General features: G+C 44.5%; 1 protein-coding gene and 1 pseudogene across 2 annotated transcripts in view; one reads left to right on the top strand and one right to left on the bottom strand.

Moving 5' to 3' along the window:
* SLC9A9 (solute carrier family 9 member A9) overlaps nt 1-26,779 on the top strand; it is a 550,188-nt gene that overhangs the window by 447,570 nt on the left and 75,839 nt on the right. Inside the window, exon 14 of the mRNA XM_084751783.1 lies at nt 9,247-9,326. Within this exon, the coding sequence (XP_084607909.1) occupies nt 9,247-9,326 (80 nt within the window). The remainder of the gene's footprint in view (nt 1-9,246; nt 9,327-26,779) is intronic.
* Nucleotides 2,910-3,259, bottom strand: LOC311580310 (prothymosin alpha-like; annotated as a pseudogene). Its single transcript has one exon. The product of its transcript is annotated as a prothymosin alpha-like (transcript).

The raw sequence follows: 26,779 nt of genomic DNA, 5'->3' as shown, positions 1-26,779 counted from the left end.
TTTTGCTGAAGGTGCTGGCTGGTTTTGTGTCAACTTGATACGCGAGCTAGAGTCATCAGAGAGGAAGGAGCCCCAGTTGAGGAAATGCCTCCATGAGGTCCAGCTGTAAGGCATTTTCTCAGTTAGTGATCAGTCAGTTGGGGGAGGGCCCAGCCCACTGTGGGTGGAGCCATCCCTAGGCTGGTGGTCCTGGGGTCTATAAGAAAGCAGGCTGAGCAAGCCAGGGACAGCAAGTCAATATGCAGCACGTCTCCACGGCCTCTGCATCAGCTCCTGCACAGTTTGAGTTCCTGTCCTGACTTCCTTTGGTGATGAACAGCCATTTCGAAGTGTAAGCTTTTTGGTCATGATGTTTTGTTGGCAGCAGTAGAAAGTCTAGCGAAGACACGGAGCATCATAATTTGATCTGTTTTAATCTCATCATCTCTTTTAATATTTCTTTATCTTCCATTTTTAGAAGTTTGACTGTGGTTTGCTGTTTTTTAAGTTCATCCTGATTCTCTGAGTTTCTTGAATTTCTGTGTAGATGATTTTAGTCTAATTGATAGAATTCAACTGCTGTCTTTTCAAACAGTCTGCTTCCTGTGTTCCCTGTTCCTTTCATGCATTCCTCTCATAGAATTTTTAAGACACTTTATACTTTTTTTTTTTTTATGTCACGGAGGCACTTTTCTATTACCCAAATCTTATTTCACTGTGTTCTACACCTTAGATGCTTTAATTTATATATCTCTTTTCATGTTCTCTTCTGGTCACTTCTGTACCATCTGGTCAGCCCTTAAGCTGATGTAGTAGGGTTTTTTCCTAAATATTATGCACCTTTATTCTAGAATCTCACTTTTTTCTTTTTTTTTTTTTAAGGCTCGCATTTTTCTTCTGAGGTCTTCATTTTGTACTTATTACCTCAATTTATTTAAATTCTCAGCATGTTTTTTAAAGCTCTTTTAAAGCCTTCGCCTATTAATTCTAATACCTAAGTTATTTCAAAATTTGTTTCTGTCGATTGCCAGTTTAGCTGTTTCATTATTGTTGTTCTGCAGTCTGTAACTTGCCCTATCATTATCTGCTGCCTCTTACCCAATCACTGAGTCCTGTTAGATCTGTGATATCAGTCATCCCACGTGGCATACCACTTCGTATTCTGAAAGTGATTTTGCACAGGGAGTAAGAATATTGTTTTCTTTCACTTTGTTTTCAGATGCGCGCGGAAGGCCGAATAATGAAAGCATGAGTCCTGATGTGAGACTCTTGCCTTTAGTGTGGTGGTTGTGTTTCTGGGGGTTAATACTTGAGGGTGGGCTCTTGTTTTGTAAGACGTATTTTCCATTATGGCATGTGAGTGCATATAGATGCCGGTGTATTAAGTGGTTAACATACCAACTAAATGATGTTGTAAATCAGATATCAGGTTAAGAATACTGTGACGTAAGAGTGATGAGATGGTATAAACAGCCTCTCTCATCTTTAAGTTCATCTTTCTTTTCTTTCTTTCTTTCTTTCTTTCTTATTTTTATTTATTTATTTATTTATTTTTGGTCTTTGTTTTCAGTCTTCAGTTCATAACATGGTCATTTTGGGCCCATAATTAGTTTTTTTTTTTAATAGACTGTTAATAAGGGAGATCAATCCAATAACCAATAAATTATTTGGTTAAAAAAAACTTTGCAAAGAACTATACAAATGCAGGAGTCATCATTTCTTTCTTACGTTTTTCAGTTCCTATGAGCTTCGTTTATATCTAGAATTCACAATAGAGTATGTACTAGTTAGTGTTCATTATCTGCTGCTACATACTGGCTTAAAACAACACCTATTTATTAGCTCAAAGGTTTTATGGGTCAAGAATTTGAAAGGGACTTACCTGAGTGTTTCCACTCAGGGTCTCCCATGAGGTTCCAGATAGGCTGTCAGCTGGAGTGACTGTATCTGGAAGACATGTATAGATGTGGAGACTCTATACTGGCAGATGCCCTCAGTCTCTTTTTAGCTATAGAAGACTCTGTGGAGACACAGAGAGCACTCCATAGACTCCATCACTAAGAAGCCAGCTTCTCCCAGCAGGCAGTCCAAGAAAGAAAGCAAAGAAGTAGTCCTGGTGCCTTTTGGTGACTTAATCTAGTGCACAATATGACATCACATCACTTGTATACTACATTTTATTCACTAGATATGAGCTTTCAGTACATCCTACACACAGTGCTTGAAGGAAGCTGGGCTCTATTCTTTGTTTTGGTTTTGTCAGAACAACTCAGCAGAATTAAATTCAGGTTTATTGTTGGACATTGTCTCACACATACATCAAACAGGCCAAAAATAGATAAATAAATAAATACACAAACAGCAACTTCATAGACAAAAGAAAGGGAAATGAAATCTTTTCTCTTTGGCCATCTCAGACAAACCAACTGCTTGTAGTACAGCTAAGGACATACACAAAAGAAGGTACTGGAATGCTCGCAAAACGTTGTTATTGTTACTGTTGTTTTAGAAGGTTTTTTCCCCTCTCCTTTGGCATTATAATGAACATGGTCACACCACAAGTAAAGTCAGAAGTTGGACAGAGAGCACTCTGAAGGCTAGTTTGGTCACCCCTTATCACTAAAAATGGCTGGCCCCTAATATGTACAGAAATATAAAGTGTAAATAAAAATACAAAATTTCCTTTTAAAGTATTTTTAAGAAAGAAAAAAGCAGGGCCTGGGAAGTTTTGGTTCTTCTTTTCCTCCTCTGTTGCAAATTCATGTTGTGGTTTCGCTGTGGTGGTGGAGAGCGCCTGTCATCTGTGGGTGGCATGCCCGCTGAGGGGCGGGAGGAGCTTGCTTCTCTGTTTAAAAGTGACCAAGTTTAAAATCTGAAAACGGGAAGTGGAAGGCAAATAGGTCACAGTGGCCTTAAGTTTAGCTTTTTGCTTTGTGCTGTCTAGTCATCCTCACCAGTCTTCTGCTTCTTGGTGTCAACATCGTCATCCTCAGCATCGTCAGCTTCCTACTTGCCCGTAGGAGGCTCAATGTCCTCGTCCTCACCTCCGTCCTCTTCCTTGCCGTCACCTTCTTCTCCCTCTACCTCATTGTCAGCCTCCTGCTCCTCATTTTCCTCATAAGCATCCCCACTGGCAGGTGTGCCTCTTCCATTTTCTGCCTCCTCCTCAACTTCTTCCTCCTCCTTCAAGTCCTTGGTGGTGATCGCAGAGCTGGTGTCCACTGCCGCGTCTGACATGGTAGGGCACGCCAGTGGTCCGAGGCAGTGACAGAGAAAGAGATGGAGTTCACGGACTCTAGCAAGAAAGCTGCCGGAGTCCGCTGTGGTGGTGAAGGAGGAGGCAGGTGACAAAGGTGGCTGCAGCGAAGGAGCACGGAGCAGGACCCAGGAACAATGCAAAGATGGCTTTTCAGAGCAGCCAGTCTGGGCTCTATCTTTTAAAGGGAGTAGAATCAAAGAATTTGTAGATGTCTATTTAAAAACCAATATCACACATTTTCCTGGGGCAAACCATTTATCTTAGCTGTATGGATGTACATCTGTTACCAGCCCAGGTCCTATGGACCAGTCCCATTCTTTGGTAGCTAGCCCTAGAGCTGGCCCATTAGCTAGTACAGGCTCCCTCTGGGTATCTGGAGATACCTGGAAGGCATCTCACGAGTTTTGCCCATCTTTTGATAGTTACCTGCCATCATGTTTTCTTCTTACACGTACATTTCCTGACTGCCTCCTTTGGCAGATTTAAGAATTCATTTGGGTTCAGGGAAGGTGAAGACATTTGCATAAAGTGTTTCTATGTGGGGACTAAGAATTGATGGCTGACCTTTTAAAGGGTAACTTCAAAACCTTCCCGTTTGCCCTTCAGTCGTGCTATGATTCCCCCTTCAGACACTTTCCCTTTTAGACCGCAAAACTTGGTTCTCTCCTTGGTGATTAGTAAGCCAAGGCATACATTTGAGATTACCCCACAAAAGTCTCCATTCCAGAGGGAGGCGATAAGGCAAAATACCAAAGGCCAATTCCGTTTACATGGACCATCCGAAAAGCAACTTGGGAACCCAGAAGGGGGCCTCACGGCATTGTTGAAATAGCTTCAGAACCCTTATAATAATCACTCCACTTAACTTCTGCTGCTGTTAGCACTGAGTATAAAATACTGAGAAATGGAAAAGCAAAGCGTTCCTTCACATGGCTCATCCGAAGTGAGGAGCAGCCCATGTGGGTACCCACTGCAGACTTCCCAGTTCAGTTGGCCAAGGCATCCTTTGCATAGCAATGGTGCAAGCAAAGCCCTGACATTTGCGTGGTGCTTTTCGTCGAAGCCCACGCAGCACACAGCTCTTTCTCGGCTTTTGTAGATTTCTCACCAGAGCTGTTGGCTTTGCCCTCACCGGTCCAAATAAATTCAAAATAAAGAAGGTCGTCATATGTGAAGGGCTCGGTGAAAAGAAAACGACCCACTTCCTGCCGTGCCCAGTCGTTTCCCAATTTCTACTCTACTCCCTTGTTCAAGGGGGGTGGGGGGAGAGGGAAAGAAAGATCAGGTTGCCTGGCCATTTAAATGTTCCCAGAAATAGAAGATAATAAAGGGGCCAGAAATTCCATATACATCCATCATTCTGCTTCTTAGATGTAGCAAGGCAAATAAAAGGTACAATTCAGCACTCTTGAATTTCCAGTTCCCATGCCCGAGCAGGGAAACCTGAGGCTCCAAGTTGGTGAGGGTATCATTGTTATTGAGTGGAAGAAAGTCCAAATCTTGGTCTTGGGAACATTTAAGAATTCATCTGGGAGTAGGAAAGGTGAGGATATGTTGTATCCTATGCTTGTTCTAAAATGTGTATCACTTCTCCGGAGTAAAGAAACTTAACAGGGAATAACTATTGCTAGTGATAAAGAAAAACGCCACGAGACTGTAGATCCTCCTCCCGATGCTGCTCACATCCGTTGTCCTTGAAGAATGTGTTAGTCCCTGTTTTAGAGGAACATAGATAGATTGATGCCCCTCCTGGTCCTCTGCATATTGGGACCCTCCCAGGAGCCTGGGCTCCATGCTGCCTTATCAGATACCTTCCCTACTCCAGCGTGACTGCAAAGGCTGGCCTTCCCTTCTCTTTAGCCCCCACTGAACAAGCAGAACGCACACTGGCCTAACTAACTCATTTATTTCTACTCATTTATTAATGGCCTTTCATAACCAAGTTATGAAGCCATCAATAACTCCAGAGAAATAAATGAATGGATCCAGAACTGAGCCAACAGACGCTTAAGATACACATTGAAATTTTTAACTAGCATCAGCAAAACAGTCGATTTCTGATCATCAGTGGAATTTTTCCCACCTGGGAAAACACATTGCACTCCTGTTTCATTAGAATTAGAAATCAGTTCTTTACAAAATAGTGAGGTGAACAGCATCTCCAGTCATGCAACTAAAATGAGGATTGTTTTTAATTATACATTGGACCCATCAGATGGCAGGGAAAAAAAATCCATAGAGGTTTTTACAGAAATATGTTTTTTAGGTTTTTGTTTTGTTTTGTTTTTTGGTTTTGGTTTTTCGAGACAGAGTTTCTCTATGTTATCTTGGCTGTCCTGGACTTGCTTTGTAGACCAGGCTGGCCTCGAACTCACAGCAATCTGCCTGCCTCTGCCTCCCGAGTGCTGGGATTAAAGGTGTGTGCCACCATGCCCAGCTCAGAAATATGTTTTCTTTGGAGTGCTTTTAAGTTCCACTATTATTTTTTTTAAAAAGCAAAATGAAAATGAGGGGGACAGAAGAAAGACAAAAGAGGAGAATTTTGAAGACCATAGAAAACCCTTGTAAAGAGTGCCCAGGAGTCTAAACTTTATGTAGTTAACCCATCTGTGTCCAGGAGCATCCCGGTACCCTGACCTTGCTTTCCTGCTCACAGACCCTTTTACCATTGTTGGCTTCCTGTTTACAACACACCAGAGCTCTAGCTGGATGAAAGCAGTCCTGCTGCTGTGGAATTTAAAGTGTGCTCCAAAATGTCCCTGTCCCCAACTCTCCTTGGGTTCCTTGTCCTTAAAACACCTGAGGTACCAGGGTGAGTTGGTGCCCTTTGGGGACCTCCCCTTCTCTGAGAAGGAGAGAGGAATGGAGGGAGAGGGCCTGAGGGTAAAACTGGGAGTAGAGGAGGAGGGTGGAGTCAGACTGTAAAGTGATTAAATAAATAAATGGGGGAGAAACAGAGGTCATGTGACAAAGCATATGTTCAAGACTTGTTATCAGAATCTGTAAGGTAAAAAAATCATCTAAGATGTTGTCTGACATTGAAGGGCATGTGTTCAAGAAACATACGCTGCTATTATAGTGGTCAGTAATACAAATATAGTAATGACTTTAGTTCCTTAGAGACCAGTCTGATTTCCTCAACTAACTTTATAGTTAAGAAACACTGAATATGCTATAATCCCAGTATTCATGAGGCAGATGGATGTCAAGTTTGAGGTCAGCCTATGAAGGAGTCTGAGGAAGGAAGAAAGGGAGAGAGAGAAGAGGGGAGAAAAAAAAACTGTGAAATTAGCCGGACAGGTGGCGCACACCTTTAATCCCAGCACTCAGGAGGCAGTGACAGGCAGATCTCTGTGAGTTCGAGGCCAGCCTGGTCTACAAAGTTAGTTCAGGACAGCCAGGGCTACACAGAGAAACCCTGTCTCCAAAAACCAAACAAACAAACAAACAAAAAACTATGAAATTATGTTGCCCGTTAGAGACTGGCTGTGTTTTCCACAGTTTAAATATGAGACGCATGAAGGAAACTTCATCTTTGGAGACTAGCAATTCAATTGCATCCCAGTCTCAAATCCCTGCTGTTTCTTGCTAACTGTATAACTTTGTGCTCACGTCTTCCCTTCTCTAGGGGTCTCTAGGTCCTTGAGTGCAAAATAGCTACGACTCAACCAACCTAGATGGATTGTGGTGAAAATTGAAAAATAATGATTGGAAAAATTAATGGCTGGATAATGTGGCTAGCACACTGCCTGGAAGTTAACGAGCATCCAATAGCTAGAAACTGTCATTATTGCAAAGCTGCTCAGCTGGGCTGTGGCAGCTGAGCCTCTAAACCCCCCAAGCTTACCACCTCAAGTGGCAGGGGGGTGCAGGAGGTGTGCAATTCCAATACCTAGTGATATTTTGTAATTAGTAGGTGCTACCAGCTATGGAAATCAGCCATGCCAGTTGATGGGTAAAACCCCCAAAGTCCTTTTTTTTTTTTTAAGGAAATGGAGAAAAGAGACAGAAAGCTCCCACATTTGGTGCAGAGCTTTCTGAGCTAGTCTGGTTCACTATGAGAAGGTTTCCTGCCATTCTGTGGGCAGTGGAGGCTCATAAACATGCCCGGGGCTGCCTCATGATGCAGAAACTGCTGTATGACTCTCTGGTGCTGTTGTTAGGTGACCATGGCTACCGAGAGACAGAGGGAAACGTAGGGAGACTGAGCCCAGCTGCCTACATTTCCTTTAGAGATAACTGGATAGAAATTCTAACTCTTGAGACCAGGCATGGCACGGCATCATTCACAGAGCAGAGGCCTCATAACACCCACGAGAGACAACGGGGGCTCGTGGAAGAGCTGGGAATGGAAGTGGGAAACTACAGCCGAGGGAGTATGAAAACACGACCTTCTTTATTTTTTTCCCAATGCTCAGTATAAAAGGTGATGGTACAGGTCTTTAATCCTAACACTCAGGAGGCAGAGGCTGGTGGATCTCCATGAGTTTGGGCCAGCCTGGTCTACAAAGCAATTTCCAAGACAGCCAGTGATATATACTGAGATGCTGCCTTAAACAAACAAACAAAAAAAGCTGGGCATGGTGGCACACACCTTTAATTCCAACACTGGGGAGGCAGAGGCAGGCGATCCCTGTGAGTTTGAGGCCAGCCTGGTCTATAACACCAGTCCAGGACAGGCAAGGCTACACAGAGAAACCCTGTCTTATAAAACCAAAAAAAAAAAAAAAAAGGGGGGGGCGGGACTGGGCTTTAAGAAACCTTTAAGGGAACAGTACTATAGCAGGGAGAATCATACAGGAAGCTTTACATTTTGAAACGTTTGCAATCTAAAACAAAAGGATGATAAGTCTAAGTTTGGTTCCAGTGTGAGTCTGAGCTGCACCGTTTATGGCAAAGGGGAATTGCTAAGTAACAATGGGGCACACTTGTCTTTCTTGTATTCCCATTTCTTGGAGCTGTAGCATTCACTGGTCGACAGTTCACAGAGCAGGAAGTAAGTTGTTGTCAGGAATAGAGCTGGCTGGGGAATAGAGCTACAAAGAAGTGAAATGCAACCAAATCCAAGCATCCTGGGCTTGAGGAGGGCTGCCCTTGGTGGGTCTGGTGGCTTTCCATGGTCTCCCATGCAGCATCGTCCATCAGAGCAATGTTCAGTTTATTTCTCATCAGCCAAGTCATAGCAGAGTTAGGAGTGGAAATTCTGGGTCCAGACAAAACAGAAAGTCCTCACTAAGCCCAGTGTCAGTGGCCATCCCATGAAATTGATTGGAATTCACTCTCCTTAATATGCAAAATAAAATACTCAAACATCAGAATGTTCCTGAAGAGCCATCTTGCCATAGTACAAGTATCTTCAGCACAAACCCTTTCCATTGGCTTTCTTTCTTGTGTCTCCCCCTTTCACCCCCACTCTTACTCATGCCATCAAATACATTGTTTTTCTCTTTTGTCTTTATCTCCTTCTTCCTTGCTTTATGGTGCTTGGGGGGAGGGGAGGAGAAACAAGCATATCCAACAGTCCATATTAGCTTCCCATCAGAAATATCTCTTTGACCTATTTCTGATCCTAACAGAAAGGTATCAAAAACCAATCAGAGGCCTTAATAGTGATCTATGAAAAAGAAAATGAGCAAAAACCAGTGTAACAATTATTAGGCTGACATTTCTCTAGTAATTTCTCAATAATCTGTAAATAAATGCTACCCAGATTTGACTTAAGTGGACTGCAGTGTGACAGCAATGTGACAGAAGTGCCATTTTCACTGACATCCAAAAGTGAGATCGCTTCGTTATTTAATAAAATCGAGATGGTTAAGAAAACAAATGCTGAATTGTCCCAAACTCCCATCCACACAGAAAGATCTCAGAGCTAATTTGAAAACTCTTTCAACATTAAGATGAGCATGCCTAGACCGTGTTTTTAAATGTTTCTTTAATAATGTAGTTGGATCAGATTTGGCTTGGCGTGTATTGAAGGGGTACCATTTTCTGTGGTGTCTTTCCAGGAAGTGAATAAGTTGGACAAGAATATGACGAAGATGGAGAGTGCACAGCTCTTCAGAATATGGTATGGATTTGACCACAAGTATCCTTTCTGATAACAACCTGGCAAATCCTCCTGGGAGCAGGCTACTTTGCTCCCTCATCACAGAGGAAGAGGTCTGCATCCCAAGGAGCAAGCAAAGGTAAAGTGAATGCGCCGGCAAACTTACACCAAAGAACAACTTCAAAGTCTAAAACCACCTAGACCACTGTAAAGTGTTGAAAGGGGAAAGTGGGCACCCCTGTGTTGATAAGGTTTTTGTGTATGTGTGTGTGTGTGTGTGTGTGTGTGTGTGTGTGTGTGTGTGGTAATCCGATATTTTCTAACGTCAGGTAACAAAATCGTGTGGTCCTAAAGAACTTTTCTATTTTGTTGTTCTGTATAGAGATCTTATGGTTTAGCGAGAGCCCTGCTTCACTGCACAGTTTAAGGGCCCATTGAAGGCTTTGGCTGGTCTGAGAGGCTTGGACAGGGCCACACTGCACCCGCCTTCCGGAAGTCCACTGTGTACCTTTCTTTGTTTCCTGTGTAAAATGGTGGGGTAGGAGTAGAAACAAATGTGCTGAGTTCTGGGAGTTTGCTTCATCACAGTGTAAAGTATGGCCACTTACTGGTTCCCCCTTAGAAACACCTAGGTAAACTCTTTCCTCTGAACAGCTTTTTTTTTCCCCCATCGATGTGAGCACAGCACCTCAGACATGACTTGCTATGTGAGCTTGAGGGCTGAAAAGTCAGGCTAGAGTCTTTTACCCTGTAGAAGCAAGCAGTCCATGGCTAATCCAGTCAAGAGCACCCCATGGTACAAAGCGTGTTGGGTCTTTGCCGTGCTGGTTTTTCCGCAATAACGAAATCCCTCTCTGGTTAGCAATAAAAAGTCAGTCAGCCACTGGGTGATTACAACCCAAAGCAACAATTAAAGCCACAATAGAAAGTGGGGGCGGGAAAGGTAAGATGGGGAGATCTCTTTTTTGGAAGTTTGATGGAACTCAGAAAGGGAAGCTATGATGGGAAGGGCCGAGGAGCCAAGAACTGTCATAAGTTCACATCGGGGATAAATGGAAAGCAGACTGGAGGAAGGCCTGGAAATTACAAAGGAAGATGAAGAAGGAAGTGAAGAGATGGAAACGAAAGATGCAGAGGTAAGCAAGAGCATGTTCGCGTGTAAATCAGAAAACATCCCCGCAGTGCGCCTGCCCTGCGCGGTGCTGTGGAAGGCAGGGCTTGGAGCTTAGTTCTGCTTAAACGCACATCACTCTGTGTCTGTGGCCAGATGCCTTTCCTCATGTGAGTCTTGGGTTTGTGTGTGGGCCGTGCAGGTGACCACCCTGGGAAGGGCAGTGCATCTTGATCATTAGCAATGTCTTGTGTGCTCTGGTCTCATTAGTTACCTGCAGCCTTTCCCGTTCTCTAGGGGCGTTTGTTCTCGGCAGGTTATGGCAGGTTTCTGCACCTCTCTTCTAGAAACAGGATTGACTCCTGCCAGTGATAACCAAAATTATAGAAAGGTATAAGAAATGACTGAAGCGACCGCCTAATGAAATACACAGCAAGGAGATGGGAAATCAGAAACCTGGTTAAAAAAAAAAAAAAAAAGGCTTTTTATTTTCCTCCTCCAAATTCTGAAAGTGCTGTGAGGAAGCTTTGCAGCGAAGAAAAGGAATAAAGTGGAGAAATTAACTTGGAGACAGGAAGATGAAATTTGGAGCCCACTCAAATTTTTAGCTCGGAGCGGTGGCTCTAAATTTAGATGATGTCATAGTTTTTAATCTCACTTTCCACCAAAGGTTTATTTCCATACGATTAAGGACAGCCTAGTAGAAATGAAAGCAGATTTATCCTCTCTGTAATATCTCTCTGCGTTGCCATTTGTCCTCCTGTGCATTCATTCTAGAAACTGCAGTGCCGCCGCCATCGTTGCACAAATACATTTTCTTGTAGACAACGGGGGGGGGGGGGTTGTCTGGGGGGGGTCTGTGCCCTCCTTAAGGCCCAAATTTTGCCTGGAGAGGAACATGCCAACCAGCTTCAACTCTGGGACCCCTTGATACAGCTATATTTTCAGGCAAGTTATGATCTTACTACTTGCATTCACTTGGTTGGCCACTTTGAACCCTGTGGCCCTAATAGGTTGGGCCGTGACAGTCATCGCCAAAATCAGGACAGTCCCCCATAGGAGTCAGGTTGCCCAGCCTGACCGAAGGAAATTGTAGGGCACTGATAGGGATGGACCGTAAAGTGCGGGGCTATCAATACTTCATTTCTGTAAAATCCCATCATACGGTGGAAGCAGGATAAAGAAGTGTTGCTTATCTTTGCAGTACCGAAGGAAGGTTCAAGCCCAGGATCTTGCACATGCTGGACATGCGATCTACCACCGAGCTGTAGATCCCCAGCCCCCACTCCTCGTTTATTCATTTCTTTTTTATTTTGAGATAGCATCTTACTAAGTTGCCCACACTGGTCTTGAACTCAGTCGACAGTCCAGGCAAGCCTTGAACTTGTCACCTTGAACTTGTCTCCGCCTCTTCCTGAGAATTCCTGACAGAATTTAGAAGGTAGTTCGGTGATAGGGCACTTGCCTAACATGAAAGGTCCCGGGTTTGATTCCCTAATACCGTAAAAAGATTGTTTTTGACAAAAGAAAAAAGAATAAAGGGACCTTCACGCACACCTGAACTAGACAGAGTTCTCCAAGGAGGCAGGAACAACTGCTGGAAATAACTTACGCATGAATGTGTGCATATATAGACCCCTTTCAAGGAACTGGGTGGCAACTGGTTTGCTAACAGGTATGCAGGTTAAAGGGCTGACTCTGCCTGGAAGCTAGAGTTAGCCGCCTCTGCCTCAGTCTTGAGGCAGAATCCTGAAGAAAAGCCTTAGTTCTGCTTCCAAGGCTATGCAACTGGTTACAGGAGCCCCCACTGGATACTTTATTCAACTTAAAAATTGACTGATTATACATTCAGCTATATCTATAAAATGCTTTTGACGACAACATCTAAGCTAGGCTTTAATAACTAGTGAGGTACTTTCTTAGAAAACTAGCCGTTACAATCCCCATGCATATTGGGCAATTGATGCCCAATGTTCAGACCCAAGGCTTATGAGGTCATCATTATTAGCAATAAAACAAACCACTGGGGCTCACATATTTTTTTTTTTTGTTTTAATCTTCCACGGCATTAAGTAATCCGTATGTATATTATCATAAAAGTTTCCTCAAAGCTACAGTGTTGAGGGATCACACAAATGCATATTTAGTGAAGACAAGCACTAGGCAAACAGAGTACAGAGGACTTTCCACTCTGTACCTCACTTTCCTCCTGGGCTCTACAAGGTGTTGGGGGAGAGGGCAGAGAGTACCCACAAAAACACTATTGGCGTCAAGATTGGCCTCAGTGCAGATACCAGGGTTCTCATGTCCAGCTGTGTTGTTGGAAGGCTCGGGTGCCAAAGTTGATGATTAATGACCATTTCATTACAATTCAATGTGGCTAGCAAGTCTGAATCATGTAACAGAAAGAAGAAATGGGGCCATAAGGCGATGATGGGAACAAACGCTACTGAGCCCCAGGGCGCTATCAGGCCCTGCGCTTTGTCACTCTGCTAACCACTCTTTTGGTTTGAATTCTTACCACCATCCTTGAGACAGGAAGCCAGAGTCCGGGATCACTTGTATGACAGACACCGGCGTAACTGTTCACGTTCCGCAGCTGGTAAAATTTGATTCCGTGATTCAAGCCCAGTTCTTTCCAAAGTTCATAGAGATACTTAAATGAGCGTTGCTGTGAACTATTCTCTCGCTCTGCTTACAAAACCCCCCATAGCTCAATACCTTCATGAAGTTGTCCTTCAAACAAGGAGTAGTCCCGACTCCTCACTGTGCCGTGCGCTCACCTCTCAGATACCTGTTGACACTATTCAAGTGATTATCAGGGTCAGAGGTCAGTGCTGGTCACAAAGAGAACACCACCATGAAGGAGCCGTTAAGTTTCCGAGCCATATCTTCAAAGTTGGGGATGGGATTGTAACACAACAGTAAAGCAGTCAGAACATGTGGGGATCTGGGCTCAGTTCCCAGCACCATAAACCAAAACACCCCGTCCACGTTTCAGGAGTAGAAAGTCAAATGTGCGAGGGACTCTGAGTACTTCAGTCTCCTAAGAGGATAGACTTAGTCCAACCAAACTCAAAGGGGGCAGAAACGCAAGCCAGACCTCAAACTTCTGGGTTCCCATACCACCCCTCCCCCTGGGATGGCATATCCTTCCCTAGCCAGGAGAAGACTAAAGTCACAGCCTGGTCCCCTGTGCCCAGCAGGTATCAGGCCCAGTTTCTCACTGGCTCTCCCCTCAGACTGAAATGCTTCTATTCTTTTCCTCTTTCCTTCCTCTTGCCTCAAGACCCTTCTGGCTCTGTATTGGAATTAGCAAGACCCCATACAGCATTCACTTAATTCTTCTTTGCTTTGTAATTTTCCTAGGGCAATACCTTCCAATATATCATGAGTTTTGTTTTAACTGCCTCCTCTGACAAAGATCTCTTCTTTCTGGAGATGGAGATTTGGATCTGTTCTTGTTCTGTAGTTGTCCTTAAGGCATAGAAGAATTCCTGGCAGAGAGGGGACATTCAATGAATGTTTGTTGAATGAATTAATGAATGAGGGAAGGAATGAATGAATTTGCCAGACAAGCAGCAAACAAGCAGGAATGAATGAATGAACCAGACAAGCAGCAAACAAGCAAGGCCATATTCTCTCTCCAGGGCGCCTTCACTTCAACATTGACATGGCAGGAAATGTCTATTAATTATCTGAAGGTTATGAAGTGAGCCTGCAAGGAGGGCAAGGCCAAGTGGATGGTTTTAATGGTTTTTATCTTGGCTGCCCCATGTAGACACTCACCCATAGATCCCAAGCCCTTTGTATCTCCCTCTCTGGACACAGATAACCACTCACAGCTGACCTGGTTCCAGTTACTTTAATCGACCTCAAACTATCTGGCTGGTTCTCGCTACCTCAGTCCCTACTGTACGTAGAGAGAAAGAAATAGAAATGTGGGTCTTTTCCCATTAACTTTCCTAGTGTAACTCCCAGAATTTTTGCAAGCCTAATTTACTAGTGACTTAGTTAATAAAAACAGGAGCCCAAAATTTCATGGCTAAGATTCTAGATAAAGTTAACGTGATTATCCATTTCATACAAGGAAGGATTTTTTTTTTTTTTGAGGTTAAAAGCAGTCTGGCCTATTAAAAGATAAACTCAAATGACCCAGATATTATATTTTGTCACTTATATTCCACTACTCAACTGAAGCGCTGTGTTCAGCCTGGCCCAGGCTTAGAAAATGCGTCTGCTCTGCGTGGGTGACTGAATACATCTTATCCCACCATTTACATATTGGCTCTATTGACTAAGCCCAAGTTTTTAGAATCACCTATCAACCTCGCTAACAATCTCATATAATGAGCACGCTAGAAGCTAAAATTGATGCATCCTTATTCATATTTTAAGACACCGGCTAGAATTATTTGGTTAGAGTCAGAGTGTTACAGCTGGTGTGGGAATCACGCGTGCCTTCCTCATGACTGATGGTCCTGCTGGGCTGTCTGCTTCTTCGAGTCTTTTTTCCATCCCATCATTTATCATGCCTCTCCTTAAGCATGTGTATATATTAGTCCTACAAAAGCGAATGACACGAGATATAAAAAATGACCTTTTCCAAAATAAAAAAGGGCAGCATAAAATCATTTTGAGCGCTTCCCCTGTGCCAACGTCAACTAGCATGAGAACGTAGCGTGTGCGTGCCAGCATTTCACATGGTCTGAAGAATGCTCAGAGATAACAATGACTTGGCAAATTGACCCAGGAATACAATTCCAGAAAGCCAAGTGGGTAGAAAGAGCCCAGAACTCTCCCACTGTGGTGGTGGTTTAAATGAAAGTGGTCCCATAGGGAGTGGCGCTATTAGGAGGCGTGGCCTTGTTGGAGTAGGTGTGGCCTTATTAGAGGAAGTGAGTCACAGAGGGTGGGCTCAAGCCAGGCTCAGTGGCCCTTGCTCTAGCTCTCTTCTCGGCGCCATGTCTGCCTGCACACTAACATGCTTCCTGCCGTGATGAAAATGGACTAAACCTCTGAACCTTTAAGCCAGCTCCAATGAAACGTTTTCCTTTATAAGAGTTGCCATGGTCGTCATGTCTCTTCACAACAATAAAAGCCCCAAGACGCTCCCCAAGTGCCCGCCAAATGAAAGGCCCACTGCAGGATGCGTGGGTGCTGTGGCTCTTGTATGTTCCTCCTGGGAAGATTCCGTGTCACCCTGAAGTATAAGTGGTTGGGGACTCTACTCCAGGGGAAGTAACCACATATTAAGGGGATTTAAATGAAACCATATACAAGGGGGGGGGGTCGGGGAGAGGCGCTGAGAAAGAAAGGCAACTTCCCCTCTCAAAACCTGACAGAATGCTTTCTATCCCACACAGTCACGCTTATGTTAAATCCTAGGTGTGAATATTATGAGCAGCAATTTCCATTCCAAATGACGATTCCCCGCAATGCAGACTTTTCCCTAGGCTGACTGCTGGGAGCAGCCATGAGTCATTTGTCGGAAGAGTGCTATAGCCTTCGTGAATGATTTGAGTTGGCCTCATCTAGTGTTCCAGAAGAGCAAGGACCTCCCGTGTTATAAGGGAGAGCAGAGCATCCAGGGATGCAAACAGCCCAGCAGGACCATCAGTCATCTGAGGTATCCAGTGTTGCTGATGGACCTGAAACCATCACTTCTGCAGTAGTCCACTAAAGGCTTCACCAGCCTGGGGATCGGGCTCATTTTATTTTCATTAGCAAGCAAGAAAGACAACAGAAGCTGTAATAAGCAGCACTTTAGTGAGTGCCCAGTATGTGCCAGGCGATGCTAGGCTTCAGCAGTAAACAAGGTAGGTGGGTGTGGCTGGCCCTCATGAGGGTCTGCTGTTCACCTTGTTGAAGGGAGTGTTGGCCTCAAATGTGTTTGAAATCAGTAATGAGAAAGAGACTTGGGGGATGAGGGATGTGTTTACAGGAGCTGCAGTTTGTGGTCACTTGTAGCTCTCATTTGCAAAGTGTTCAGATGATCCCCAAGTGGTTTCCGGAAGGACCACAATCGGTACATATCTGAGACAAGCAAAAGTGATCCTGAAGGCGCTCATGAGTATCTCCCCGGTAGTGTCCTCACAGAAGAATGCCCACAGCGTTGCATCTGCTTCCCCGAGACAGTTGGCCAGAAGAAGTGTCTCTGCATGAAGCAGCAATTAGGCCACTGTCCCTGACCCCTTAGTCAGTTCCTTGGGCATTCATAGGTGCCACCGCTGCAAAAGCTTGTGTCTACCCCTTGACTTTAGTGATCAAATGAAAAGAAAGTAAAAGCAACTGCAAGAAAAAGCCACCTTCCTGGGCCACTGTGTTCTCATGATTTGTTGGTGAAATCAGCTGCACAAGGGACTTTTAACGGGGTAACAGACTGTGGTGCTCAAGCGTGGCTCTTCCCTGCTTCCTCCTTCCATGAGATAGGGTGGAGGCATCTTACCCCTTATTTTGTCTGAATCCATGAGAAAGTTGACCAGTTATTAAAAGCCTCCTACTGAAAGCAGCAACCCGCTCTCTAGTGTCACAGAAAGGAAACACTCAGAGAGTGTGATTTCCTCAAGACCCCACAGCCTAAATCCAAAGTTGGGGTAAGCTTTCCTAGAGAAAAAATGTGATTGTAGGTTTGACCCTCTGAACACCATAGCCTCCCACTGCCCCTGTGAAAATCAGGGTCCGAGGACGGTGAGTGGGTTTTCAGGCGTGGTCCTAGGGTTCCAAATGAGGTTTAGGTACCCTACAATGTTTTTCTCTTTTTCCCATAAGCACATTTTTAATAACATTTCTAGTAGATGAGGCTGCTTTCTCGTTTCGTCTTCACTTTAAACAAACAAAGTAAACATTGAGATTTATGCCACCACAAAATCAGAACATAGCTCTTATTTTTGTGGAAAAATGGATTCACAAATTCCTTTAAATTATGACACTAAAGCAATCTGCTTCAGACATCCCCCATCCCTTCATTGATTCGTTCTTTGATTTATTACATAGTTGCCAAGACCCTTCCATGGGCCAGTGGCATTCTAGGCCCCAGATGCGTGGTGTGGACAAATCTCACAGAGCTTGCATTCTAATGTGTTTTTGTTTGAGGATTTCTGGTTTCTAGGGATCCTTTTTGGAAGGCATTTCTAGAGTAAAGAAAGGCACACTCAGATGCCCCACTGTTGCTTTTTATGAAATAAAGAGGATCCACTTTAATGCTCGGGCATTGATTCTCCACTATGACTCACTTCTTTGCCTTTTGGCTTAAACCAACTATGATTTGCTATTATGGCCTACCCAGGAGTAGTTATGTAATTGTTTGGTTTGGTTTGATCATTAGAAGAATTCACCTGGGGCACTTGGAGTGATGCTTAATAAATGTTAGAGTTCTGTTAACTTACAATGTATTGATAGCCACAGATCTAAAGGGACATCATCATGTAGTGCATTTAATATTCATTAGCACTTGTTATCTGTGAGTTGCCCAACTTCCATTGCTTTGTATCTCTGCAATAATGTTAAGTTATAACAGTTGTACTTCAATAGCATAAGAAAGTCTTCAGTCACCATAAGCAAAAGGTTTCACTTAGGCTGTGAGCCAGCTGTAATTCCTATTAGATCTCTAGTCAGTGCCCCAGGCTGAGGACTAAACTGCACTCTCCTTCTCTCTCTCTCTCTCTCTCTCTCTCTCTCTCTCTCTCTCTCTCTCTCTCTCTCTCTCTCTCTCTCTCTCTCTCTCTCTCTCTCTCTCTCTCTCTCTCTCTCTCTCTCTCTCTCTCTCGTGTGTGTGTGTGTGTGTGTGTGTGTGTGTGTGTGTGTGTGTGTATGGACTCTGTGCTACACACACAGTTGTTTCACGTATAATTTTTCCTAAGTTATGGTCCATCCTCCCATAGTTATTTTTCTGGAAATTACACCTCAGATAGCAATTTGGACTTGATAGAGAAGTGCAGCAATTTTTTGATTTCACAATGGAAGCAATACTGGGCTTTGATGGTAATTATTCCTCTTGTACCTTCCCGTGATAAAGAAGTCTTTCAATTGCCCCTTCCAGGTGAAGCTGAGCTGTCTTGCCATTAGTGATGCCATGTCGTATTGATGATTTCTAGGTTTGTACTGTATCATTTGGTTTAAAAATATTCAAAGGAAAAAATGTGAAGACTTTTAAAATCAAACACATACTGCCTCAATGTTGCCAGTATTGAATTTCGTTTTCATATTTTTCCCTCCTGGTGGGGATGATGTCTTTGGTTTCAAATTTAATTGTTACTTAGTCACTCCTCAACTGTGGCAGCCAGGGCATTTTCAGGTTGCCAACAAATTCATGAGCTTCCAGAGACACATTGTCAGCCTGGATGGCTGCTGCCGGCTGCACGGATTCTTACCTGCAGGAGGCAGAGCCAGGTGTCTCTGGAGGACTGCGGTTACCTATCACCTGTCTGCATATGAAGCCGTTGTAAACACCACACGGTGCAGACCGCCCTAAATTACAGTTTCCTATATAGGGTAGAGATGTCGATGGTACCTCTTCAATGTCTGTCACACCACCTCATAGACATCAGTGGACAAAGTAAAGTGCACTGATAACTGAAGAAAGGCTTGATGGGGCGATGAGTGCTATTTTTTAAGTCATGTGGGGAAGGGTCCATGGAGGAGTTAAGGTTTCCTGAAGTGGAATTCAATAAAGAGAAGAGAGCTTGAACATTCTAAATAAGGAGAATTATATTACAGAAGAACCCGTGACATGCATGGCTATACATGGATATACATGGCTAGAAGAAAACCTGCAAAGCAGAGAGACTCAGAAGGAAGGGCAAAAGGCAGGCTTTGGAAGACAAGCTTGTTTTTCAGCATGGAATGCGTCCCAGCAGTCCACAGTTACAGTTACAGTAATAAATCTCAGTGGGTCGTGGAGGCTCAGGCCTTTGATCCCAGCACTTGGGAGGCAGAGGCAAGCAGGTCTCTCCCTCCCTCTCCCTCTCTCTCTCTCTCTCTCTCTCTCTCTCTCTCTCTCTCTCTCTCTCTCTCTCTCTCTGTGTGTGTGTGTGTGTTCAAGACCAGAGTTCTGTATGAGTTCCAGGGAGACCCTGTCTTAGAAAGGAAGGGGTGGATGAAGAAAAAGAAAAAGAATTCTCTCTTACTGTTATTAATTTAGATTTTGTTGGGTGGATGAAAATGGACCAAAGTGGTTTTGATGCATTTGGGTGACAAGTCATTTATCAGGTGCCTTCACACTTAGTACTTCCAGGATTGGATTTGGCTTTGATGTCATTCTTCATAAAAATATAGGGCTTTTTTTTGTTTGTTTGTTTGTTGGTTGGTTGGTTTTTGTTGTTGTTATTGTTTTGTTTTTGCATTTTGTTGATTTTTACTGTTAGAGGATTGGGGAGAATGTCTTCAACCTTCCTCTGAAGCCCCAGAAGTCCCGTTTGTGAGAGCAGAGCACTGTACCCTGAGTCACTGCCAGAAGGCTCCACCTCTCAGTGCTGCTCCTTGGGGGTTAGGTTTTAGCAGATGGGTTTCCGGGAACACAGACAACTAGAGCATAGAGAGAGAAGCTGTCGGTGCCAAAATGGGACAGCATCGGTGGCAGCTCAGGAGAGTCAGGGAGCCACCTTGGAGAAGACGTGGGAGCTGAGTGGCGGTCAAAAGTTACAAGGAAGCTGAGGGTAGGAGAGGCCTTCTGGCAGGTCAGGAAAATCCCCAGCAGGGGTTAAGGCATTTGGGAAACAGCACAACTGTCAGGAAGTGAGACCGCAGCATTCTGCATGCACAACTTGTTAGTCAAACACCTCGTGGGCAAGAAAACGACTTTCCTTCTTGAGAGCAGATGGATGCTTAAGCACAGAGTCACCTGGTGCCTTTGTTATAGTGGTGACAACGAATGGCCAGGTGTAGGGCAATGTGACAGAGAAAAGCGAAATGATCTCGGATAGTTGCTTCCCAAATACCCACCAGCTTCCTGCTTGGGTAAAACTTAGTGCAGTGAATGATTTTCCGGGGCCCTCTGCATGCATTCTAAGACATAAATGTGTTACATTATGAACGTGTCCTTTCAGGAAGACGTTGGTCTTCGATTTCCCCTAAAATGAAGACAACCCAGTGGTGTAAGTATTCTGGTCAAGGTCAAGCAGAATGCCTTCAAGCTAAAAACCCAGGCATCAGCCAGCTAATCTGGCATTAGCTAGCAGATCTACTGCCACATCTACTGCCAGATGCAGCAGGATTTCTGACAGACAGAGGCCTTAAGTAACCTAACAGAAAATGTGTGGGTCAGATTTCACTTTCAAAGAAAAAGTTGCTTTTTGTTCTATAACTGGCAAACTAAAACCTCACAAGCGTCTCAGTCATGCGCAGCAGCTCCAAGGGCAGCCTGTTGCCTACAGTAAATAGCACTGTTGTCTTTTGGAATTAGGGGAGGAAGCGCAGCAATCCACCCTCCTCCCAAAGGAAGCAGACGCATCCTGAAACCATCGCCCTTGACACCGCCTGAAGCTATTTCCTCGAAATTCCTTGAAATCCAGCAGTGTACTGGCTTCCATTGACGCATTGCCTTGTAAACACAGCTAGAACACAGGATGCTCTGCAAGCCTATGCCTGAACGTCCGGTGTGTGCTGAGCAGCTGGCCCCGGAAGGGTCTGGAACAGTTCTGTGCTGTCCTCCTGCTTTTCTCTAGCAGCGGCAAGCCCTGCTCCCAGCATCCCTCACTCTGGCCTAGGCTTGGGTTCCAGGTGCTGGTGCTGGTGCTGGTCCTGTTCCAGGTGCACTGAGTCATTCCGGGCGCCCCTTAAGGTAGCGTGCTAGTATCTATCATGAGAGGCTGTGGGCATTGCAGGCTCCATCTGGTAACTGAGAGATGAAGGGACCAACAGCAGCAAGAACCCCACATCTTAAGCATCTCTAGCAATACAAGCTCAGAAGTCTGCTCTTTAATTGACCTGACCAATGTTTCTTCTTTTTAAGGAAAAAAAAAAATGTTTTTCTTCACTCTTGAAGTCCTCGGGCCTTTTCTGTGAGCTACAATGCTCAGAAGATGAGCATTATGGTAATTGGTAATTGTACAAGCACTTTGCAGACATCAACTGCTTCATAAAGTTGAAATGATACTAAATTTGGTGACAGGTTTCCAGGCCTGAAGGCCTGCAGACTCTCTACGCAGAGAGAAACAAAGGCTTTCATTACATTTTTATTATTTTTAAATTCCTCATTTCCCAGTGTAGCCAAGATTATGGTGAGCATGTACATTTCCTCTTAGGCTTCAGACACAGTTTCATCATGTGAGAAACCTTTCTCCCTCCATCTTTGGTTCCCACAAATCTCACTCCTCAAAGATGCCGCCCCCCCACCCCACCCGTGGCATGGCCACCTTTGACCTTCCCGCAAAGGCCTGATGTCCCCTGGCTGGCCAAGACCTTTCCTTCCTGAGCCAGCCTTGTCAGAACTGCCTATGTCTCCAGTAGGAGCTGCACTTTCTCTTGCAAGTCCAGACTGTTGCAAACCTCTAAAGATATCGAGGGGCTTTTAGATGATTTCGGCTTGAGATTTTCAAGCGGCTATTCTGAATTCATGAGTAGGTCTCAAAATCCGTTTAGCAGGTTCTTACTCAAAAGTTAATATGTCAGAGTACATTACGGAATAAGAAATAAATGACAGTTGGGACACTTGTTTCAGGGTTTGCATGTGTTTGTGCTTAAAAAAAAAAAGTAATGTTCCTTGAAGTGGTCATGTTCAAAAGATTTTGCAAGTTTGATCTCTGTTGGCATTGTGCCCATCGTTTGACCTCTGTTGGCATTGTGCCCCATCGAGCCCTTCTGCTGGAATTCTCAGGCTTTCCCCCATTGTCTTAAGTAGTCAGCAAGTCACACAACTTGCTATGCAAACGCAGAGGAGAGCCCTCACCACTTGGCTTTGGAAAAGTACAGAGCTGGTGCATTCAGATTTGACAGTCAGGGTGGGGACGGAAAGGACAAGATGAAGTTCGAGCTTCGGACTTCTTAGGTATGGAACCTCAGGCTCCTTTTCTCCGAGCCCCCGACCACTATTTTTAAATCCGTTAAATGTCACATTTGCCCTTCAGAAAAACTGTAATGTCCAAATGGAGAGGGGGGTCGCAACCGGGCACATTGAAGACTGGTGATTAGAAAAAGATCATGTGAGGAATTTGTAAAGATATTGAGTGCTGGGAGAACTTGTCTGGATGCTGTTTGGGAGACGATGAAGACTCTGGTAGTGTGTAGACACAGGAATAGCAAGAGCCTGCGTCTAGAGAGATTGAGCTAACAGCATTTACTTGGAAGTCACAGGGTACTTAACTACTGTAGTTACAATAGGAATAGAAAGGAAAAGGGGCAAGTGCTAGGAAACTCTTGCCTCCAAATCCTCGGAACAGGGTGTGATAATTATTGGGGATGTCAGTGCTACAGAGAATAAGAGCCAGGCTGTACAAAAGTGGGGGTGGTCCAGGAGACCATACATGTCCAGCTGGATGGTATTAGTTGCAGTGGACAGGCTAGGGGGAGGAAACTAGGAAGTGAATCCTCCTCTCACCTAGGAAGGCTTGTTTGATGAGCTCATGCTGAGCTAGTTCTTGGGGATAAGCAAGCCACTTGCCTCCTGGATGCCATTCTCTATACCTCCGTGTGAACTTGCTATTTCTCTTCAAGCAGCTCTCTTACGGAGGACTGCGCCACAGTTAACACCCTGCATGGAAAAGAGGCAGAACATTTATTTCAGCATTTTGCGCTAATTTGGTCTCATCAACTTGTCTTCTGTCTGTAGACCTCGCTGAAATTCACCTCAGGCTAACTTGCGTTATGAATAGGCACAGCTACGCCCTGTCTCATCCCACCAAGAGCCAAGTTCAGACTCATTAGCCCGAGGTGGCACAGCATGAGTCAGATGGCTCCGTTCACACCTTTGTCACTTCATGGGCTATGGGAGGTGGGGGAAAAGCGACTTGAACCCTCTGGACCTTGATGGATAAAATAAGGATGATGACAATGACAATCTCTACCTTGTAGGAGCTGGGTTGAGAGTCCCACAGCTGTGCTCAGCATAGGTAACAAAGAGCTGAGTCGGGGGGGGGGGGGCAGTATTACTCAAGGGCATGAATCGTAAACCCCATAACCACTCCATAGCCTGTCCCTATTTCCACAGAAGAGTCTTACCTAGGTTCTGCCCACGCAGAAGCTCTGCCAGAGCTGCTCTGCCCAATCCTGTCCCTTCAGGAGCAGTGTGCTCTCACTGCCCCTCTGCTCTCTGGACACCGTAAAGCCCACCTACAGACCCTCTCAACAAAACAGCTTCGCCTCAGCTCAGCATGGTTTGCACATAAAACCAACATGAAGAGATAAGACTGCTTACTCTATTCTTGTAAGGATGAAGGACAGTGTGTTGGATAGATGGAGGGAGGGAGGGAGGGATGGAGGATGTCCTTGGCTGTAAGCAACAGAGTCCTGGGGTCACTGGCTTCCTCCTGCCACCCCCCCCCCAAGTAGAATAGCTTCTATCTGGTCCTGAACATCAATTACCCATTTTTTTTTCCCATCATAAATTCTGACTGAGAGCATTATACACACAAGTGCCACTATTCAAGTGACAGAGTGTCCACTGTAGGAAAAGTCAGGTGTTTCCCAAATAGAACAAAAGACGTATTCAAAACCATGCAGTTGGGCCCCAGAGGTTGCCAGCAGCAAGATGGAGCCGGTGGATCAGGCTTCGACCTCGGGCGTTGCTGGTCATGAGAGCTTGAACCGGTCTGCAAGGACCTGTTTCCTTGACTACTAAAGGGGACGCCCTTCCCTTTGCCACAAAAGCATCTTATCTAGCCCAATGCAGTCCGCATGCCAGCTTTCATAAGAACCCTCACATCCTGAAAAACCCATGTTTTCATAAAACTTCTCCATGGTTTTGAAAGGCTTGGAAATTAGAGCTGGTTTTACAGTATTTTACCCAAAACTGTACTACAGCATGGAAGTGTTTCATTCTATGAGAATCAGTCCTCCTTTTAGCCAAACTAAAGACACACACACACACACACACACACACACACACACACACACACACACATATATATATATATATACATATATATATATATATATATATATATATATGTATGTTTCTTTGTGGTTTCATGTGAGCAATGGGAGAAGGCTCCTGGTTCTCCACTGTGTGTTTAAAGTCCATTGTCCAGGACTAAGGTGGCCTTGTCATGTGTTCATCCTTACAAGTTCAATATCATGTAATAGGTCTGTTTGACGGCACGTATTGAACAGGTGTGCTCTCTTAGCCCTCTAGGAGGTAACTGACACCTTGACTTGATGTAATTTGGTCACAGAACCTGTGCATAAGTATGAGGGAATGGTACGATATAAAGTCTAGCATGCTGCCATAAATAGCTGCTTAGCTTCAGACATAGCTCCCAACACGACCTGCTTTTACCTTCCTTCTCAAAGAAACAGGAAAGCAACCTTGCCTCACTCCCGATGCGTCAAGTCACAGACTCATCTTTTCTATGAGGTTCTTTGACTTGATTGTTGCCTCACAAACATATTTTTCCCAACTCCATCCCATTCATCATCTTGACTTTGGAATAATCTTTTCAAGGACAAATTAGAAAAGCTGTTCCCTCTGCGTTACCCAGAGGCGTAATCTCCAGATTTGAAAAAAAGGGGCTGAAAAGACAGCGGTCCCCTGTCAGTCAGGGTGGCTGTGGCTGGGAGAGGGCAGTGACAATGCTGGTGGCCTCTCTGTCATAGCACCCACCAGCAGCAGTGCTTGGTCCTTAGAGGTAGGGAAACTGAGGCTCAGAAAAGCTAAAGCTAAACTCCAGGGCCAGGACTTCCTTAGTGGAGCACCATTTCCCTGCCCTATGCTTTATAACACTGGACCCCAAAGGCACATAGTTTCCATTTGACTTCTGGTTTAACCAAAAACTGGCCATAGTTTTTTAGGATGATTATTTTTTTCAAGATTAAGTTTCTCTATGTAGCCTTGGCTGTCCTACACTCACTTTGTAGACCAGGCTGGCCTCAAACTTGTAGCAATCCACCAGCCTCTGCCTCCTGAGTGCTGGGATTAAAGGTGTGTGCCACTACGCCCGGCTCTTCAAGGATTTGTTTCATTTCTCCTGTTATCTGCTTCCTTCAACTAATTGTCATCTTGGCGCCCCTTTTTATCTTTTTAATTGTTCCACTTGTTGCCAGGCAAACTGTGCCACTTGTTTTCCTACTCTCCGATCTTATTAAGCCAGGCAGAGAGCCCCCTTTTCCACAGAAGCCCTTAGGATTCGTAGGCCACGCTTGTAGAAAAGGATGTGCAGTTACATTCAGGAGTGAACAAAAGCCCAGTGTTCTCTGCAGGGGGAACTGGAACCATCAGCTCAGCTGGTACACCAGCATGTGCTGGGATCCCAGCATCTGCCTCAGGTCCAGAGTTCTGGTCCAGGTTGGTCCTTGACCAGTTAAATCATTTCTTTTTATTTGAGGCTTTGGTTGGTAAGCAGAAAAGCCCATTTCCTTATCAGAAATTACTGGTTGCTTGCCTTTCTGAGGGGAAAAGGTTAGACTTACTGTTACTCATCATTTGATAAGGGAAACTAGGGAGTCAGCTAAAAATTGCTGTAAAGTCTGACTGTAAATTATTTCATTACTGTTCTATTGCTTTCTATGTAGCAAATGTTTCATTACTCCTCTATTCATCTTATCTACACTTTTTTTTTAATAAAAAATAATATCAAGAGGCCACTTAGGACAGAAGGATGCATGACACTCCAGAGTGAGTCCAGTTTCTGTTTTGCAGCATCATGGACCAGTTTTCTCAGGCAGTTAGCTCAGATTTCCTTTCACTAGAAGGACAGGCAGATTAGGGAAGGCTCCTGCTTGGGTAGGCTTTTGTTTTTCATCCTTTTCCTCTACTTTCTCCTCACCTAGATGGCAACTCTTGGCACACAATGACCCTCTTTTACCAAAGTCAAAGGAAAGGGAAAGACAGATTTTCACTCAGGCTTCTGATTCTGAGAGAATTGCATCTAGCACATTGGAAGAAAGTTATGTTCACACAGAAACACGCTGTACCTGGACTTGTCCAGAGTTTATTTTCTGTAAAGCAGGGCCTCCTAGGAACTGGAGGGGAGAGGAAACTGTGAAAAATTGGACCCAGTTCTCTTTCTCTTTTATTTTAATCAAACGGAATTGTTTTTCTATTCAGTGCCTTTAAAAAAAAAAAAGCTACAACTTTCAAAGGAGCACATGCTTTCCCTGGCCTGTGTTAAAAGGGGCATAGCAGCAAATGAGGCCTCTCTTCAAGCTGATAAACACCCTAGATCTTGAAAACACACCCTTCCTTCACGTTCCTCTTTGCTCAGGTGGGAACCATGTGTCACCATTTTCT

The sequence above is a fragment of the Acomys minous genome (assembly GCF_964271855.1).
Source record: "Acomys minous genome assembly, chromosome: 13".
Classification (NCBI taxonomy): domain Eukaryota; kingdom Metazoa; phylum Chordata; class Mammalia; order Rodentia; family Muridae; genus Acomys; species Acomys minous.
Note: the sequence above shows the minus strand (reverse complement) of the source record. Positions and strands in the feature narration are given on the sequence as shown.